Below are 22,130 nucleotides of genomic sequence, written 5' to 3'. Positions count from 1 at the left end.
AGTATTGTGATTGGTTAGCAGTCCGATTTACGTTTAGTACTGCCCCATTGAGAAACACCGTAATAGCGACCATAACCAGATCTAGTTGTCATGTTTTTAAGTTTTTAGTTTTTCTGCAATCTTTCTCTCACTGTAGGAGGTTGAATGAGTTACCCTTGATTTCTACTCTAATTTCTTAAAGTATCTTCATTTATTTCCACAGAAGAAAGAAGTTCATACAGGATTGAAATTACATGATGTTGAGTAAACGATGACAATTTTTATTTTTGGGTGAACTGTCCCTTTAAGAACTTTAATATTTGTATTAAACATCTAATTTACATGAGACTGGTATTTTTCCATAGTCAGGGTCTTATTGAATCGACATTTTACTCCAATTAAAATTAAATTAGGGCTGTCAAACAATTAATCATGATTAATCGGATCCAAAATAAAAGTTTATGTTTACATACTATATGTGTGTGCTGTGTATATTTATTTTGTATACATGAATACACATACACACATGTATATATTAAGAAAAATATGTTAGATTTTTACATGAATTATGTATATTTATATATAATCTAAATTATATTCAAGTATTAATATATATACATATAATTTTTTTAAATATATACTTGTATGTGTGTGTATTTGTATATGCATAATAAATATACACAGTACACACAGATATAGTATGTAAACATAAACTTTTATTTTGCATGCGATTAATCGTGATTAATCGTTTGACATCCCTAAATTAAATACAACTAAACATAAAACAATAAAACATTACCATGGTAAAATGTTTTGTTTGTTTGTTTTTTTAATAAATAGTAATAATAAACTATGGAATTTGTAATAATAATAACAAAAAAGTCGACAGTAATTATATATTGGCGTTTTCCACTTTACCTCATAATGCAGTTTCCAAGCCCAGCAGAACCTATAGAACCTTTAATGCTCTCATATTACACGACTATATAACAGGGCTGGACTGGGGTTAAAATTCGGCCCTGGACAAATCCAGCCCATCCGGCCCAAAAGTTCCCCCGTGAAAATTTTGTTGGGTTATAGGGCCTTTAATTGGAGTAAATAAATGAATAAATAAAACAGGAAATAAGCAAATAATGATAGATACTGCTGAATTCATATGCAACAAACTTAATAATGCATTTTTGTCACATAGAAATGCATGCAGTAAAGCATTGATTTTGAGCTAGATGCAGGAAATTTATTGCTAATGAATTCTGTAATAAAAAAAAAAAAATCATTCTGTAATAAAAATAATTTCCTCACCCTCATGTCGTTCCAAAATGTATGGCTTATTTTGTTCTGTGGAACATAAAAGATAGTTTGTAGAATGTAACCAAACATATGTGGTTACCCTTTTTTGCCCTTTAAATTTCTCAAAGTATCTTCATTTATGTTCCACAGAAGAAAGAAGTTCATACAGGATTGAAATTACATGATGTTGAGTAAAACGATGACATTTTTTATTTTTGGGTGAACTGTCTCTTTAAGAACTTTAATATTTGTAGTAAACATCTAATTTACATGAGACTGGTATTTTTCTATAGTCAGGGTCTTATTGATTTAACATTTTGCATGCGATTAATCGTGATTAATCGTTTGACAGCCCTAAATTAAATACAACTAAACATATAAAAAGAAATAAATTATTGCTTAGAATCCAGATATTAACTGACTAGTATTAGTAAGATGCTGGTCACAATAAAACGTGGTAAAATGTTTTTTTATTTTATTTTAATTTTTTTTTATAAAAAGTAATAATAAACTATGGAATTTGTAATAATAATAACAAAAAAGTCGACAGTAATTATATATTGGCGTTTTCCACTTTACCTCATAATGCAGTTTCCAAGCCCAGCAGAACCTATAGAACCTTTAATGCTCTCATATTACACGACTATATAACACAGTTCTGAATGGATCAAGCAACTTGCGCTGTTTATCACTTTACATCGTGGTGGAAGCGCAGCGCACTTCACACTTTTCACACTTTTTCACACTTCTGGGCTATTTGCAGTTTCGAATGCGCTGTAATTTAAAACTGCGCATATATGGGGGAGGTCTTCCATTTATAAAAGCCAATGTTGTAATGTTGTTATAAAGATACAAAGGAAATGATGAGACGCTCAATGTCACTACACGATCAATAACGGCAGTGCATTTTAGGGCGTGGCTTTTGTGTTATGACGTCACTGACCGCTGACCAACCACAGCGGCCCCTCCGTGCAGCAATAAACAGAAACAGAAATGTTTCAGGAGTCGTGAGGCAAACATCATCACCGGGGATTTTGTGCCGCTTACAGCGTGAGAGCTCAACCCCGGCCTGGACGAGCATATGTAGTCTGAAGAGACAGTCAAGAGCTGTTGTTTACATTTCTGATCATGGATTGGACCACACAGCAGTTGTTTTACACTATAATATTCCTACTTTCGGGAGAACGCGCAGTTCATTTAGGAAGTTGCGTATCAGCTGTAAACAACGGTAAGTCCGCTTTTCTGTTCTGTGTATAATAATAGACATCCTCTGTAACGTTAGACTAACTGCTATTAATACAATTATCATCGAACCATTCTGAAATGTCAAACTTTAAAAGACTAAAATGACTCCGTGTCAGTCTGATGGGGAAAGTACTATCACCTAGTGAGGGAGGGAGTGAAAGCAGGTTGTTTGAGCTGGTTATATAATATATGCGGCTGTTCTGAAGCATTTAATACACACAGTTTGTGTGAGTTTCTGGTTCAAGTGTGTGGATCACATGCTGCTTGTTTAGAGGCTCATCATAGCCAGAGTTTGGAAATCAATATACAGAGTTTTATAGCAGCATTGAAATATTAACCCACTTCATTGCCTCAGTGTAGATCATGGCTCATATCCGCCTCCTGCAAAACACCTCCTCATATTTCAGTAAGATTTGTGTGTGATGTGTGTGTGAGAGAGAGAGGGACTTTCAGCCATTTGCATTACACATTTTTTTACACCCATTAGTCTTTAAATGATAAAGCAAATTCATATCTGCCTCATATGCATGCATTTTAGATCAAACCTTTTCTTTCAAGCGTGGATTTTGACTTGTATTTGCTGTATTATTTATAATAAGTTCATGGAGTTCAAATACATAATACAGCATATTCAATAGTTTGTAGTATTATAATTGAGTAAATATCTACAAAAAATCTACAAATGTTATCTATAAACAAGCACCGATTTAATAGTGTGTCAGTTACATTTTATTATATATAACTTTAATGATTATTTTAGTATGTATTATGTGTATATCTAAACAAATATTATTTAAATACATATTCTCATAAATACGTCGTCAAACTGTTTTCCTTCAAGCATGTATTTTTAGGATTTGCTATATTATGTTGGTCTATATTAACATAAGTTGATATTCATAATTCAATACTGTTTATATATAATTTAGTAACTAAAATCAGATATTATTAACAAGCATTTATTTATATTATTTAATAACATTTTGCGATAGTTTAATAGTGACATTTTATAATATATAACTATAATAATTATTTTAGTAATTTCTTTTTGTTTAATTATTATTATATATATATATAATCAAACTGTTTTTCTTCAAGCATTCAGGTTTGCCATGTATTTTTAGAATTATATACTATATTATTTAAGTTATTACATAATTTAGTAAGTTGATATACACATTTCAGTGCATTTTATAGCATTATATTTTAGTAAATCACAATCAAATATTATATATTAACAAGCATTTATTTATAATATGTAATACAAGTTTTATAGTGTTTATCAATTACATTTTGTTATATCTCTAATTGTATTATGCAATTCTATATATATATATATATACATATATAATACATGCACACACATTAGATTTACATTTTAGATTAGATTTTAATTTAAATACAATTTATTACATATTCCTTTTAATTAAATACTTGGAATACAATATGTATTTTACATCAAACTGTTTTTCTTCAAGCCTTCAGGTTTGCCATGTATACTATTTTCATGATTTTCTATACTATTTAAATTAATGCATAAATTAATATAAGTTGATATACGTAATTAAATACAGATTGTAGCTTAATAATTTTGTAAATATATATATAAATGCAAATAAAAATACTATTTTATTCAGTATACACACATATATGTGTGTGTGTGTGTGTGTGTGTGTGTGTGTGTGTGTGTTTGTGTGTACTTATTTTCCTGAAAAAAAACAGTATTTTGAAATGTGCACACATGCTTTCATAGGTTTATGCTTGAATAAATCATTGCTGTGGGGTTTAATTACACCCTTGTTAAATATGTCTCATATAAACAAACAAGCAAAAAACTTCAGCCACATTCTTCAGAGAAATGTTGATGTTGTGTTTGTTTTGTTGGAGCTGCAGTGACGGCCCAACCTCACCAGAGCACTGCATGACTCAAAGAGCCCTTTGTTTTCTGCCTGTTGTTCTAAACAACAAAGTGCAAAGGAGCGTACAGACACTATTATGACAAAACTTTTGACACCATATCAGACGGAGCGGAAAATAACTTCACGTTGGCAAGACAGAAATACCACTTAATAATCCAGCGTTTATTTAAATGCACTGCAAGACTGCCTCGACCAAAACACATTGCTGTATAAACATCTATATCTTTGTGAAACAAGCGTGTGGTTAAAAGTTCGCTTTCCTCACGTGGTCACCGAAACCTCTTGGTGAAAGGGCATCTGAGGACACTTGTGTCTTAATTATCTTTGTTGATTTAGTTCAAACGGTGACACACGTGGTAGTTGACTCAACTGGACATAACACAGTGTTTGCTTTAGCACTTCTCAGATAATAATCTCATGCAGGATGCAATTGGATCAAATAACAATCTGTTTTGTTTACGCAGGAGACGACACGTTTACTATCCAGCACAGTAGTAGTGGGAAGTGCCTCCTGGTCCAGGATGGAGCCTTGAAGTTGGGAGACTGTTCGTCGGTGCCGGCCGTGTCGTGGAAGTGGGGTTCGGCCCACAGACTATTCCACATGGAGTCGTCTATGTGTTTGGGTCTGGAGGTGCGCACAAAAACAGTAACCCTGTTCAGCTGCGACTCCACAGAGATTCTGCGCTGGAAGTGCCACGAGGATATCATCTATACGGAATACCAAATGAAACTCGGCGTTGGGACTAACAACTCCGTAATCGCCAAGAGGGAGGGACAGGAATCTTGGAAAAGAGGAGGAAGCTTGGAAAACATCTGTCAGCAGCCGTATCGAAGTATGACACCGTTACTTTTGTACAAACTTACTTTGGGGGCAGGTGGCTGAATGGTTATAGGTTCAAACCATTGTGCCTTTGAGAAAGGTTGTCCGAGTTTTAGATAAAGGATGATGCTTATCTCTCACAAAAAGTATTTTCTTGACCTGGCAAGTGCTGAGCAATTTAAACAATTTTTTTTATTTGTGAACATACACTACCAGTCAAAAGTTTTTGAACAGTAAGGTTGTTAATGTCCAGGTATACCGTATCAAGAATAACAATCGGGAGTTTAAAAAAAAATAAGTGAGTAAATCGGCTAAATATGTGCGACAGTAATAACCGGACGAAACATCTGCCAAGCTGATGCCAAAAAAAGAGCTGTGCATTAAATAATTCAGACTAAATTCAGAGTCACAAAACTACAGCGGTAACAAGTTTGTGTTGGTTAAATATAGACTATTTAATAGCTTTTACCGTAAGATAAAGCTTGAAAGATGTAGTTATTAAATTGTATAAAATATTTCCAATTCATATTAAGTGCATTATTTAATTCTTATACCATTAATATTGAACTAATACTGAAATAATTCACGCTTATAGGTTTGTGTCTGAGTTTATTTATTTATTTTAATGACTTTCTGCACTTGCTATACTATATTCTTCAGTGTGATAAAAGTACTCCAATTTATTATGCTAGTAATTTTACAATAAATCCAAAAGCAAGACGTCTTGGAAAAAACTAGGGAGGTGAAATGGCATCTGCAGCCAATGATTGATCCTCTGCTACCATCTTCTGGTTATACGGGTAATTTCATGTCATTTTCATCTTTAAAAAAGACATCGTTTTCCATGAAAACACATTTTTTTTCCGTGTCGTCTTTATGAATGAAAAGTGAATCTTTGAAGTGAATTTTATTGCACAGCTGTAGAGTTTAAAAATAATGAAGGCTTTAAAATATTACAAGATTAAAAAAACGTGTTCATGACTATGAAGGCAAGTAAAATTTTATGTTGTTAAATAATATGAAACTGAATGTTCATGCCGCTATCATTATTTACAATGTTGCAATTATTATTTTTCTCAGTTTCTGATAAGAACGTGGCAGTAGAGGAGTCTCAAGACTGTATATATAGCACATATAAAATGAGTTTCAGTGGAAGTTTACGAGCTGGCTTATAATTATGCGGAAGTTCTAAAGAACATGCATATGGTTAATTACCCCCAACTAAACTCACTGCATGCTTTAGGGAGCCTGTTAAAACTCAATGGGCTCAGGGTAGGCGAGAGAGACGTGTATATCCGCTGTGACTTTACCTGCAGGTGTTGCTGTTGGACAGTGTTTCTTAAGAAACACGAGTGATTAAAATTCATAGTACAAAAATAAAACGTGGCAATATTACAAAATATGACACGAAAAGTGTATAAATTGCTTGTTTTTCTAAAAGAGCAGATCATATGAGCTTTCAAAAAATATTCACTGCAAACAGTCTACGAAGATGTTAATGAACAATATAATGAACAGTCAGTTTTGACTGAACAATATAATGGGAAGAATAAAGTCAAATATAACCACTTTGTCAAGTCCTTTGTCAAAATTAAACATAAAATGGCCTGAAAACAAAATCTGTGAGAGTTTCTAGTGAGTGATCAACTTGTTGAAATGAAAAGCACCACTGTTTACAGAGCTTTGATGACTGATGATCCGAAAAAATTTTTTTACTGTAAAAAAAAAAATTTCCTGTCACTACACAGAGGATATATGCGGCACACACATTTCTGTGTTTGTTGTAGTGCGGTTTACTTTGTGCTGCACGGGCTTGCAACAAATGCATGGGGGATGCGTTGCTGTGGTTTAACAGTTGTTCAGATCATCCAGTTCATCTGCTTTCCGTTGCTCTGCCCTGCAGGAAGAGTCTTGAGTTTTGCTTAAACAGCGGCCGTTGTTTTTTATGTGACTGTAGCAATACAGTAATGGAGTTTATGGGAAAACTCCACCTGCTTATACAGGTTAATAACACAACGGTTGCTTCATATCTGCCGGTAAACAGCTAGTGGATTTACTTTCTGTTTTTCTTTTGACATTAGTTGGTCAAAGATTAACATTCGTTTCTGTACTTCTCAGGTGACAGACATTTAAAAAATGTTGCTGGGAATTTTTTCGTCACACAGGGAACATTCACACAGCTGCAGAATGTGGTTGTCATTTCTGATAAATCCATTTTTGTTTTCACCTTTAAATATGTTTCTGGTTTTTACCTAAAATATACAGAAGTTATCATTCAAAGCTGTTTACATTTGAATAGTTTGCTCACCAAGGCTGCATTAATTTGGCTGGAAAGATTATTAAAATATAAAATAATTGTTAAAATAATTGTAAAATAATTTTTATATAGTTTTAATATAATTAATCTTTAGTCCTGTAATTACTCCAGTCTTCAGTGTCACACTTCATAAATCATACAAATATGCTGATTTAGAGATCAAAAAACAAACAAACTAACAAAAAACATGTTTTATGATTATTATTTTATTATTATCAATGTTGAAGTTGTGCTGCACAATATTTTTGTGAAAATTTTGATACATTACAGATTTTTAGGATTCTTTGATGAATAGAAAATTTAAAATCATTTTTTTTGTAACATTCTAAAAGACTTTACAGATTTTGTATCAATTTAAATATATATAATAAAATATATATATATATATATATTTGTAATGTAATTTCATATATACATACATGCGTTACTCAGGGTTTAATCAGTGATTGTGTGAATGTGGCTAAAAAGGACAAGAATTCCGTGATTTAAAGAAGGTCTATGTGGCGAGATGAGAGAGACTTTGTCATTTATTCATCAATCTCAGCATTTTCTTTGCCATGGTTGTGATTATCTTCACTCTAAAACGAATTTTACCCCATGTTTCTATTGAGAAATTTTATTTATGAGTCATTTTTTCCATTGAGGATGTGTCAGAGGGGAGATTTTGTCATATTTAGCTACATAAACCCACAAACAGTATTAATTCCCGCTCTCTCTGTTTATCTCAGGAATGCACACAAGCGGGGGGAATTCTAACGGGGCACCCTGTGAGTTCCCTTTTCTCTACAATGGGACCTGGCACCACAACTGTCTGCCTGACACTGAAAACAAGATGCTGCTGGACTGGTGCTCCACTACAGCAAACTATGATCAAGACAAGAAGTGGGGCAATTGTCTGAAGTATGGTAAGGTTCACATCCCTTAACAGCTACTGGGGGTTTTCCAGAGAGCAGCTGGAAATGACAAAGTACAAAATACTTGGACAATAAACTTTTGACTATGAGATGCCATTTTATTTGATAGTAATTAACAATGCTGTAATTAAGGTATGAACTTTTTTCAAAATAATTTATGTATGTTTATATATATAATATATATATATATATATACACACACACACAGACTACCAGTCAAAAGTTTTTGAACAGTAAGATGTTTAATATTTTAATAAAAGAGATCTCTTCTGCTCACCAAGCCTGCATTTGTTTGATCCAAAGTACAGCAAAAACAGTATAATTTTGAAATAATTTTACTATTTAAAATGACTGTTTTCTATTTGAATATATTTTAAAATATACTTAATTCTTGTGATTTCAAAGCTAAATTTTTAGCATCCAGTCTTCAGTGTCACATGATCCTTTAGAAATCACTATAAAATGCAGATTTGCTGCTTAAAAACATTTATTATTATTATTATTATTGTTGTTGAATAGTTGAATTTTTCAGGTTGCTTTGACATTATAACCGTCTTTATCATCACTTTTGATCAATTGAAAGCATCCTTGCTAAATAAAAGCTAAATAATTTCTTATACTGACTCCAAAGCTTTTGAATGGTAATGTGTATAACATACCATTTATTATTGTTATTAATTTTTAAATTTCATTTTTAAATTTTCATTTTTCCAGAATTCTTTGATGAATAGGAAGAGCTTTTTATTTCAGATAAATTCTGATCTTTTAATCGTTCTATTCACCAAAGAATCTCGAAAAAAAGGTACTCAACTGTTTTAAATGTTGACAACAATAATAAATGTTTATTGAACAGCAGATCTGCATATTAGAATGATTTCTAAAGGATCATGTGACACTAAAGACAAAATGTGGCTTTGATCACAGAAGTGAATTACATTTTACAATATATTCAAATACAAAACTGTTAATTTAAAGAGTAAACATATTTCAGAATTTTACTGTTTTTGCTGTACTTTGGATCAAATACGTGCAGGCTTGGTGAGCAATAGAGACTTCTTTAAAGAACATAAAAAACACATAATGAAATGAATAAATGAACTAACTTTCCCTTTTTTGAAAATGACTGCATGGGCATGACACTTCAAGTCAGCTGTTTTCCCACAAATGCCAAACTGACCTACTTAACTTTCTAGGTTTTAAGTGGAACCCATGCTGGTTTAAGCTGCCCTTTCTGCGCTATTCTCTTCTTGCAAAGCCTTTTTTCAACTATTGCCCCTGTTTGTTGCACATTCCTTTAATATGACTTCTAAGAAACATGGAAAAGATTGCAACACTTCAAAGGTCAAAAACAGAATGAAAGAATCGCATATGCCTGAAGTAGGGCAGAAGACGAACAGATGGAGGTCTGTATAATGAAAGAACTTGAACTAACCCCCTACTCGTTTTCTTTTATTTAGTGGAAGGATGTACTACTTTATGGGAGAAAGGCCCAGTGAAAGGACGCTGCTATCAGGTCGTTTCCACAGCAGTAGTGACTTGGCACGAGGCGCGGGATGCCTGTCGCAGTCAAGGCGGAGATCTGCTCAGCGTGTCTAGCCCCCAAGAGCTTGAGTACTGTAAGAATTATTTTCGTTTTTTGATCTTTTTGTGTTATGTTCTCTATAGCTGATGTTTTTTTTCTTTCTCTTGTTGATAGAAAGGATGTGTTAAATTGATAAAAATGTGATTGTAAAGACTATAAAAATGTCTTTATTTAAAATAAATGCTGCACTTTTAAACTTTTTATTCATCAAAGAATCCTGAAAAAAAAAAATCATCACAGGTTTCAAAAAATATAAATCAGCATATTAGAATGATTTCTGAAGGATCATGTGACACTGAAAACGGATGCTGAAAATTCAGCTTTGCATCACAGGAATAAATGACATTTTAAAGTATTTTAAAGTATATTAAAATACAAAACCTTTTTGTTAATACAGTAAAAACAGTGAAATATTATTGCAATTTCAAATAACTGTTTTGTTTGAATATCTATTTTAAACTGTATTTTATTCCTGTGATGCAAATCTGTATTTTTAGCATCAGTTTTCAGTGTCACATGAACCTTTACAAATTATTCTAATATGCTAATTGGTGTGTTTTCTGTATTTTTATCAGCCTTGATGGGCAGAAGCAATTTTTTTTTTTACTTTTTTTTTTTTTTAATGAAGTCTCTTATGCTCATCAATGCTTTTTTTAATACAGTAAAAACAGTGAAATATTATTGCATTTTCAAAGAACTGTTTTGTTTATATATATATATATATATATATATATATATACACATTTTTTTTAATGAAATTTATTCGTGTGATGGAAATCTGAATTTTTAGCATCATTACTCATCATTACAGTTTTCAGTGTCACATGATCCTTCAAAATTTGCTGATTTGCTTTACAAGAAACATCTATTATTATTATTACAGTTTTAAAAATGGATGTAGTGTCTAATATAATTTTTATGTATTTCAATAATTCTAATAATGATTTTTGTGAAGACCATGATCATTTTTTCCAGATTTCTTTTTGATAAATGTATCATTTACTTTAAATTGAATTGAACAATTTTGTTTAATTTGACATTTTCAGTGTCCAGTATCCATTAGAAACCATCAGCACCAACCCCAGCTCCACATTAAGCACTGTATTATTGACTGCAGTTTGTCCTCATGCACATTTGGATTGCAAAGCTACTATGAATCTCCATCAATATTCTCTCATAATCATCAATACTGCTGCACTCTAATGTTTTTGAGAGTCAAATGCTTTCTCCTATTCCAGCTTAATGTGGACTGACAGCTACAGTATAAGTGGGCCATTAGTACTCTGACAATAGAGTGGAGGAACTATGACGTCACTTTGTAGGCAAAAACCCGGAAGTGAGTTACCATTTTAGCACTTTCGGTTCCATCGCCCCAAAGTCAGTGGGATATTTTGAATGGGATTTTGGTTAAATCCTTTAAAAAAAAGGTCTGTGGTTAACACAAGATACTTTCAAGTTTTATTTTACGACATAAAACACACCAGTTACAACCCACTTATATTTTTTTTAACTGTTATGTTTCTTTAAAAAATTAATTTGTAGTACAATTAATTGTAGAATAACCAAACTAGTTTCCCTTATTTTATATTGTTGTTCGACAATGTGTTTTTGCTTCTGCCCCGAAGTGCAACCACAAGTTTTGTGTGAAAAATGCTTGTTTTATTGCTGATGCAACCAGCGGAGACTCTGGGTTCGTACCGTAAGGTTACGATTATTCCATGTAAACACCACATTAACCGGCTTTTCGTGGTCGCGGTGAAACTGTACTAATGCATAGCGCTTGAAGTCACGTTAAAATTAAAAGTTTACGGCCACATGAAGCTGTTAGAAAGCTGAAAAATTGAGGATTTTCTAGAAGAAAGGATAAAATAACATTTTAGTGTAACCACCCTAACCAAATTATGGTACTTTATTCACTAAAATAAGTTTAATCTTACCATAATCAAAAACTTGCTCACTCTTGCTGTTATTTATTAATTTCATGCACTATATTTTTATTGAATACTACGTGGAGACTCGTTTTTAATTAAAATATCCGTATTAATCAAGGATTTATTGACTTTTAATGGACCTTATTTCAAATTGTACTGAAATATGTGGTTTCACATGTGCTTTAGTATTGATGATTTCATTTATTCACTTCTTACTGTTTATTATTAATGTTTATTTTGGCTCTAGTTTGGGATTTATTCCAGTTTTATACAAAAAAGGTTCATTTAACATGGAATAAAATTCCCCCACAGAGTGAATCCTTTATACTGAACATGTTTCTAAAAATACGTTTGAAAAAGGTTGTCGGAAGCATGTTGGTGACGTTGAAGGCGAGCGACCGATGTAGTCCGTTTATAGCCTTAGTTTAGCTTTTTAGTTCTGCAGTTTGTATTTAGGCTTTAAAATTCATACAAGTTATATTATTTTGTGAGGATTACCTTGATGGACAAAATGTGTAAGTTTCACGATCTATGGTTGAACACAGAGCTTATTTTTTGCGATAATCCAAAAGCCTATGGAAAAATCCTATTGCCTTTTTGTCGAGGGAACCAGTGTGACGCTAGATATATAATTCCACCACTCTATTCCCTGACTTTGTAGCACTTTACAGCCATTGCACTGTTGCTGACAAAGCAACACTAGGTCAACGAATAGCATGAGTTCAGGGGCGGGGCTATCATATTGTGTGACCAATGGCAGCTGGTGGGAGTGTTGGAGAAAACAGTTGGAAAACACTCATTGTGTTTGGTGCAGAATTACACATTTTAGCTTTAATAGTTCACCCCAAAATGAAAATTCTGTCATTAATTACTCCCATAAGACTTTTGTTCATCTTCAAAACACAAATTAAGACATTTTTGATGAAATCTGAGAGGAATGACTTGAGGGTGAGTAATTAAGGACAGAATTTAAATTTTTAGGTGAACTATCCCTTTAATTCACAGTCACGTTTTTTATTTTTACTTCATTTAATTCATTATTTATCTCCTTGCCCCTGCAGTTAAAGATCAGAAGGACTTGCCAAGCAAGCTGTGGATCGGCTTGAACCATCTGGACTGGATGCAGGGTTGGCAGTGGTCAGATGGATCAGCTTTATCTTTTGCCCCTTGGGAAACAGGTGATTTCAACCAGACAGCGTGTTATATAGAATCGTATAGTTTTTATTTTTATGTTTATGTGTTTAAGCAATATTTCAAGCAATAAAGAACATTCAGTTATTTTTACTTAACTGGGAAAGACTTCTGAAAGAAGTGGAATAAGGGATGTAACGATATCAAAATATCAAGATTAACATTATATCGCAATGTGAAGTCCACGATCTGATATTTATAGCGATGTGTAAGACTTAAAAAATTAAGAGTGAAAGTGAAATTATTCTATCTAATGTACTTTGAGAGTTCAAAATTAAGAGTTTCAACCCATGTTATTAACTAAGAAAACGTATGTCAGACAAAAAGTCAGTGCATTGACTTGTACCTGAACTTTAAAAGGGGCTCAACCCTCTTATTAGTTGTGAAATACTGAGTCTAACTGACATCCACACTGGTGTTTTAAGAAGCCAAACAAATTAAAACATAATAATAGTAGATAAAAAAAAAAAAAAGTTTGTCAAGACAAGAGAAAGCTGGACCGGAAAGTTTTTTTGAATTAAGTTTGATGGTTTTCGGTCTGAAATCGTTTGAAGTTTAAAGTAGTTTTAAAAGCTTAAAGTTTTATAGATAGATAGATCTGTTAGGTTTCTAGCATGCTGCATGTTACTAGTATATTGCTAGCATGATTTGCATGTTACTGGCATGTTGGTGGCATGATTCTAACATAATTTAGCATGTTGTTAACATGATTACTCAGTGGAAGTGACATGCATGTTACTAACATGTTAACATGATTTTATCATAATTAGCATGTTACTAGCATGTTGCCAGCATTATTTTAGCATCATTTGCATGTTGTTAACATGATTAGCATGTTGCTAGCATAATTTTATCACGATTAGCATGCTATTGGCATGTTGCTAGCATATTTTAGCATTATTTGCATGTTGCTAGCATGATTAGCATGTTGCTAGTATGATTTTATGATGATTAGCATGTTGTTAACATGATTATTCAGTTACTAGCATGTTGCTAACATGATTAGCATGTTACTAGCATGTTGTTAGTATAATTGTATCACGAATAACATGTTATTAGCATGTTGCTAGCATATTTTAGCATCATTTGCATGTTGTTAACATGATTAGCATGTTGCTAGCATGATTTTATGACGATTAGCATGTTGTTAGCATGATTACTCAGTTACTAGCATGTTGCTAACATGATTAGCATGTTGCTAACATGATTGTATCACGATTAGCATGCTATTGGCATGTTGCTAGCATATTTTAACATTATTTGTATGTTGCTAGCATGATTAGCATGTTGCTAGTATGATTTTATCATGATTAACATGTTGTTAGCATGATTATTCAGTTACTAGCATGTTGCTAACATGATTAGCTTGTTACTAGCATGTTGTTAGCATAAGTCAGTTACAGCATGTTGCTAGTATGATTGTATCACGATTAGCGTGTTATTGGCATGTTGTTAGCATATTTTAGCAACATTTGCATGTTGCTAGTATGATTAGCATGTTTTAGTATGATTTTATCACAATTAGCATGTTGTTAGCATGATTAGTCAGCTACTAGCACGTTGTTAGCATGATTAGTCAGTTACTAGCATGTTGCTAGTACGATTTTATCACGATTAGCATGTTATTGGCATGTTGCTAGCATATTTTAGTATCATTTGCATGTTGCTAGCATGATTTTAGCACGAATAGCATGTTGTTATCATGATTAGTCAGTTACTAGGATGTTGCTAGTACGATTTTATCACGATTAGCATGTTATTGGCATGTTGCTAGCATATTTTAGTATCATTTGCATGATGCTAGCATGATTGTATCACGATTAACATGTTATTAGCATGTTGCTAGCATATTTTATCATCATTTGCATGTTGCTAGCATGATCAACATGTTGCTAGTATGATTTTATCACGATTAGCATGTTATTAGCATGTTGCTAGCATATTTTAGCATCATTTGCAAGCTACTAGCATGTTCTTAGCATGTTGCTAGCATGATTAGTCAGTTACTAGCATGTTGCTAACATGATTAGCTTGTTACTAGCACGTTGTTAGCATGATTAGTCAGTTACTAGCATGTTGCTAGTACGATTTTATCACGATTAGCATGTTATTGCCATGTTGCTAGCATATTTTAGCATCATTTGCAAGCTACTAGCATGTTCTTAGCATGTTACTAGCATGTTGCTAGCATGATTAGTCAGTTACTAGCATGTTGCTAACATGATAAGTCTGTTGCTAGCAAGATCAACATGTTGCTAGTATGATTTTATCACGATTAGCATGTTATTAGCATGTTGCTAGCATATTTTAGCATCATTTGCAAGCTACTAGCATGTTCTTAGCATGTTACTAGCATGTTGCTAGCATGATTAGTCAGTTACTAGCATGTTGCTAGCATGATTAGCATGTTAATACCCTGTCACATGCAAATCTGCAAAATGACGTAAGGAGACTTTCATAAAACGGGACGTGCTTGATTTATTAATGTTTCTTTGATGTTATATTTGTAAAAGCGAGAAAGACAACTTGCGCTGTTCTGTGTATGCGTTCAGAGACGGAGCAGAACAAGGACATGTAAAGTTATCCTTTAACACAAAGTGCACGCCTAAACGGTCAAATACACTCAAAAATATTTCAAAATGAGGCGCTTGGTGATTATTCACATAAACCCTTGTCAGTTATGTCCTAAATGATCATAAACAGTTAAGAATGAGATCCGTGTGTAACAGTATATTGGATCCGTGTGGCTCTTAAAGCGGCTCTTGTGCCGTCTCTGTGATTAATATTAATAAAACGTCAAAATACAAAGAGAAAATCACTCACTGCTCTTGAATAACTTTTGTAGTTTTAATAAGAAACGAAGCATGTTTAATTCTTACAGTGAAGACACCGTTTTATTTTACACTCAAATAATAATGACATTACTACTTTAGACTTGCATAAAAGTATTCAGTATTTAAAAAAAAAAGTTTTTTGTATTTTTTTTTGAAAACTTTATAACTTTTTAAAATAACTTCTGTAGTATTGTTAGACTACTTTAGACTTGCATAAAAGTATTCAGTTAAAATAAAAGAACTATTCTTTTTTATTTATTTATTTTTCCTGCTATATTGCTATCTTTAAATTAATCACTAATATAAAGTTTTGGACCCAGTCATAATCGTGTTAAATAATCGTGATTATGATTTTTGCCAAAATTGAGCAGACATGCATAATAATAAAAATAACACCAACAATTTTATATATCTGTATAACATTATTCCTATGACAGTAATAGCTAGGGCTGCTCAATTTTGGTCAATAATGTAATCACGATTATTTAACACGATTATGACCGGGTCCAAAACTTTATATTAGTGATTAATTTAAAGATGGCAATACAACAGAAACAAGAAGTTTTTTTTTTGTTTTGTTTTTTTACTGAATACTTTTATGCAAGTCTAAAGTAGTCTAACAATACTACAGAAGTTATTTGAATGTAAAATAAAACAGTGTCTTCACTGTAAGAATTATACATGCTTCATTTCTTATTAAAACTACAAAAGCCCTTCGTTCAAGAGCAGCGGGTGATTTTTCTCTTTGTATTTTGACATTTTATTAATATTAAGCACAGAGACGGCAGAAGGAATATTATTTGTTGCCGCTTTAAGAGCCACACGGATCCAATATACTGTTACACACGGATTTTCATTCTCAATTGTTTGATCATTTAGGACATAACTGACAAGAGTTTATGTGAATAATCACGAAGCGCCTCATTTTGAAATATTTTAGTGTGCATTTGACCGTTTAGGCGTATTTTGAGCTAAAAGATAACTTTACATGTCCTTGTTCTGCTCCGTCTCTGAGCGCATACACAGAACAGTGCAAGTTTTCCTTTGCGCTTTTAAAACAACATAAAAAAAATTTAATAAATCGATCACGTCCCATTTTATATAAGGTCACGTTACATAATTTTGCTGATTTGCATGTGATATTAGGCTTTTATGGAGGAGCGAAAGCGCACCACTGGAAAGCGGGCGGAATAATAGTTTCATCTCAATTACCGTATTTTCATGATCGTTCAAATTGAAAGCAAATTTCGATTAAATGCACAGCCCTAGTAATAGCCATATATTTTAAAACAACTGCACTGTAAACCGTTCTGAGGCAAGTTTTGGACAAGCTGATCGCCTGAACGAAGTGCTCGTTTCGCTTTAAAACACAACTTTAAAGACTTTTTATGCAGTGTTGTTTTTGACAACCATCTTAGATTTAGTCTTAGTCTTAGTCTTTTGGACTAAAATGCTTCTTAGTTTTAGTCAAATTTTAGTCACTTCTATATGTGATAGTTTTAGTCTAGTTTTAGTCAAAAAAAGGGAAAAAAGTAGTCTTTTAACAAATTAATGTAGGTCAGTAAGTATTTTGCTGTTGGGTAGTGTCACTTGTAAGTTCTGAAAACAGCAGATCTATAGTTCAACACAATGTGAGCTTCCGGATCGACTATTTTCACCAATAATTACAATAATGAAGGAATGTTTTAGAACATAAAAGACAAACAAGGATGGAATGCTAAAACGGCTTGCCATACTAGTATAGCAAAGAGTATTTAATGCTAAAACGGCTTGCCATAGCGTCAGATACTTTTTAAGTTTTAATTGGCATGCACAATAAGCAGAAATGTCATGCATTTTAAACGTCTGACGGACCACCCACTAACATTTTGGTCTATTCTCGTCTCGTCAACGAAAACTCACACACGTCTCGTCATGTTTTAGTCATCAACGAGCCATTTTTATCTCGTCATCGTCTCGTTATCGTCATGAAAAAAGTGGCGTCAACGAGATGATTTCGTCATCGTCATCGTTGACGAAAACAACACTTTTTTATGTTAGAATATTTAAAAAATCGTCACTTTTTGCATGGAAGAGCTTTATTGTTTCATATCGCGATCATGATAATATTATTACATCCCTAGGTGGAATCTCTGATCCAGTAAATCAAACAATATTCTTAAATATTTTCCCTGCTGTGTCACTGTCTGTTGTGTCCTACATTCACATTACATTCATGACATGACAGTGATTCAGTTTGACTGTGATTTAGGTTGAGCCATTAAAGGAAGACGAGTTCTCTTATCTTTAGTTCTCTTATCTTATCTTCCCTTTTCTTATCTTAGTACAAGTCTGCTGTTCAACCACTGACAGTCATATTTCTGTGTCTGTTGATGTGGCTGTGTTTGTTGAGTATACACGCATAGTTGTTTTGCTAGAACAACAAACTGACTTGAATGGCATCTTTATGCAATAGACACTGGCAGAATGTGTCTCTGTGATGACAGCATTGTTTCTGTTTGGGTCAGCTGTGTTGATGTGGGCGGTTTGTCTGTCCTCACCCTGTCAATGACATGAACTGTGTCTATAAACACTTTCTGCAAATGGTTTGCAAGCAGTGTTGGAGAAGCTCCAGTAAGATCATCTAAAGCTTGTTAAGTTGCCAATGTACTGAAATGCTATTTAAACTTACAGTCATTATTATTCTTCTGAGACTAAATTTATCAACTCTATCTCCTCCTAGAACGTTTACTCTACAAACTCGATCTCACCGGGTGTGCTGTATTTTTTCTAACTGATCGGACTTACGGTTTTCATAAAAATTACGATTAAAACTGGGAAAAATCCCATAGACTTACATTGAGGGAATGTTCAAATGACACACTGTTCAAACTCACACTGTCAAAACTCCCACAATCCCTTGAGACTCAATTAAACTTCCCTTTTATGAGCTATATTTACAATCCAAACTCATTCAAACTAACTTGATAATCATTCTTGGAACATGCTAGCAACTTATTAATCATGCTAGAAACATACTAGCACCTTGGTAATCATGTTAGAAACATGCTAGAAACATGCTAGCAAATTGCTAATTATGTTAAAACATGCTAGCAACACGTTAATCATTCTAGAAACAGGCTAGCAACTTGTTAAGCATGCTAGAAACATACTAGCACCTTGCTAATCATGTTGAAAACATGCTAATCATGCTAGAAACATACTAGCACCTTATAATTGTGTTGAAAACATGCTAATCATGTTAGAAACATGCTAGAAAAATGCTAGCAAATTGCTAATCATGTTACAAATATGTTAGCAACTTGCTAATTATGTTAAAACATGCTTGCAACACGTTAATCATGCTAGAAACATACTAGCACCTTGTTAATCATGTTGAAAACATGCTAATCATGTTAGAAACATGTTAGAAACATACTAGCACCTTGCTAATCCTGTTGAAAACATGTTAATCATGTTAGAAACATGCTAGAAACATACTAGCACCTTGCTAATCATGTTGAAAACATGCTAATCATGTTAGAAACATGCTAGAAACATACTAGCACCTTGCTAATCATGTTGAAAACATGCTAATCATGTTAAAAACATGCTAGAAACATACTAGCACCTTGCTAATCATGTTGAAAACATGCTAATCATGTTAGAAACATGCTAGAAACATACTAGCACCTTGTTAATCATGTTGAAAACATGCTAATCATGTTAGAAACATGCTAGAAACATACTAGCACCTTGCTAATCATGTTGAAAACATGCTAATCATGTAAGAAACATGCTAGAAACATGCTAGAAACATACTAGCACCTTGCTAATCATGTTGAAAACATGCTAATCATGTTAGAAACATGCTAGAAACATACTAGCACCTTGCTAATCATGTTAGAAACATGCTAGAAACATGCTAGCAACTTGTTAAGCATGCTAGAAACATACTAGCACCTTGCTAATCATGTTTTCAACATGCTAGCAACTTGTTAAGCATGCTAGAAACATACTAGCAACTTGCTAATCATACTACAAATATGTTTGCCACTTGTTAATTATGTTAAAACATGCTAGCAACACGTAAATTATGCTAGAAACATGCTAGCAACTTATGTTAGAAACATACTAGCACCTTGTTAATCATGTTGAAAACATGCTAATCATGTTAGAAACATGCTAGAAATATGATAGCAACTTGCTAATCATGCTACAAATATGTTTACAACTTGCTAATAATGTTAAAACATGCTAGCAACACGTTAATTATGCTAGAAACATGCTAGCAACTTATGTTAGAAACATACTAGCACCTTGTTAATCATGTTGAAAACATGCTAATCATGTAAGAAACATGCTAGAAAAATGCTAGCAAATTGCTAATCATGTTACAAATATGTTAGCAACTTGCTAATTATGTTAAAACATGCTTGCAACACGTTAATCATGCTAGAAACATACTAGCACCTTGTTAATCATGTTGAAAACATGCTAATCATGTTAGACACATGCTAGAAACATACTAGCACCTTGCTAATCCTGTTGAAAACATGTTAATCATGTTAGAAACATGCTAGAAACATACTAGCACCTTGTTAATCATGTTGAAAACATGCTAATCATGTTAGAAACATGCTAGAAACATACTAGCACCTTGCTAATCATGTTGAAAACATGCTAATCATGTTAGAAACATGCTAGAAACATACTAGCACCTTGTTAATCATGTTGAAAACATGCTAATCATGTTAGAAACATGCTAGAAACATACTAGCACCTTGCTAATCATGTTGAAAACATGCTAATCATGTTAGAAACATGCTAGAAACATACTAGAACCTTGCTAATCATGTTGAAAACATGCTAATCATGTTAGAAACATGCTAGAAACATGCTAGAAACATACTAGCACCTTGCTAATCATGTTGAAAACATGCTAATCATGTTAGAAACATGCTAGAAACATACTAGCACCTTGCTAATCATGTTAGAAACATGCTAGAAACATGCTAGCAACTTGTTAAGCATGCTAGAAACATACTAGCACCTTGCTAATCATGTTTTCAACATGCTAGCAACTTGTTAAGCATGCTACAAACATACTAGCAACTTGCTAATCATGCTACAAATATGTTTGCCACTTGCTAATTATGTTAAAACATGCTAGCAACACGTAAATTATGCTAGAAACATGCTAGCAACTTATGTTAGAAACATACTAGCACCTTGTTAATCATGTTGAAAACATGCTAATCATGTTAGAAACATGCTAGAAATATGATAGCAACTTGCTAATCATGCTACAAATATGTTTACAACTTGCTAATAATGTTAAAACATGCTAGCAACACGTTAATTATGCTAGAAACATGCTAGCAACTTATGTTAGAAACATACTAGCACCTTGTTAATCATGTTGAAAACATGCTAATCATGTTAGAAACATGCTAGAAATATGATAGCAACTTGCTAATCATGCTACAAATATGTTAGCAACTTGCTAATTATGTTAAAACATGCTAGCAACACGTTAATTATGCTAGAAACATGCTAGCAACTTATGTTAGAAACATACTAGCACCTTGTTAATCATGTTGAAAACATGCTAATCATGTTAGAAACATGCTACAAATATGTTTACAACTTGCTAATTATGTTAAAACATGCTAGAAACAGGCTAGCAACTTATCATGCTGGAAACATGCCATCAACATGCTAGTCAGAATAATGCCATCTATATAGGTCTATCTATCAAACATTAAGCTTTTAAAACTACTTTAAACTTCAGTTTATTTTAGACTGAAAACCCTCAAACTTAAAACTTTTTAAACTTCTTAAACGTTTTCAAACTTTCTGTTCCAGCTTTCTCAAGCCAACTTCAGAGCTTGTCTTGACAGACTTTTTTTTATCTAGTTACAATTAATGGCAGAATGAATGTTTGAAAAAGTAAACTGATATTTCCTACTGACACACTACAGCAAAATATAGAAATAACTGACGTGAATTTCGGACACCACTGTATGTCCATGAAACAATAAATATAGTGAGATTGAGTAAAAATATTAATTAGACTCATTCACTGTTCTGTATGTGTTTCTACCGGCACTGTTTGCATGAAGTGTT

The 22,130-nt window shown here is 32.9% G+C and overlaps 1 protein-coding gene across 2 annotated transcripts in view; it reads left to right on the top strand.

Annotated features, from left to right (window-relative positions):
* Window positions 1-2,281: 2,281 nt before the first annotated feature.
* ly75 (lymphocyte antigen 75) overlaps window positions 2,282-22,130 on the top strand; it is a 56,241-nt gene continuing 36,392 nt past the window's right edge. For both annotated transcript variants that reach the window (XM_073825777.1, XM_073825776.1), the window contains exons 1-5: window positions 2,282-2,497; window positions 4,898-5,266; window positions 8,299-8,475; window positions 9,942-10,100; window positions 13,059-13,175. In XM_073825777.1, coding sequence (XP_073681878.1) covers window positions 2,398-2,497; window positions 4,898-5,266; window positions 8,299-8,475; window positions 9,942-10,100; window positions 13,059-13,175 — 922 coding nt within the window. In that variant the 5' untranslated portion in view covers window positions 2,282-2,397. The remainder of the gene's footprint in view (window positions 2,498-4,897; window positions 5,267-8,298; window positions 8,476-9,941; window positions 10,101-13,058; window positions 13,176-22,130) is intronic.

This window comes from Garra rufa, chromosome 20, assembly GCF_049309525.1.
Source record: "Garra rufa chromosome 20, GarRuf1.0, whole genome shotgun sequence".
Lineage (NCBI taxonomy): Eukaryota > Metazoa > Chordata > Actinopteri > Cypriniformes > Cyprinidae > Garra > Garra rufa.
The sequence above is the reverse complement of the archived record's forward strand: the minus strand, read 5'-3'. Positions and strand labels throughout refer to the sequence as shown.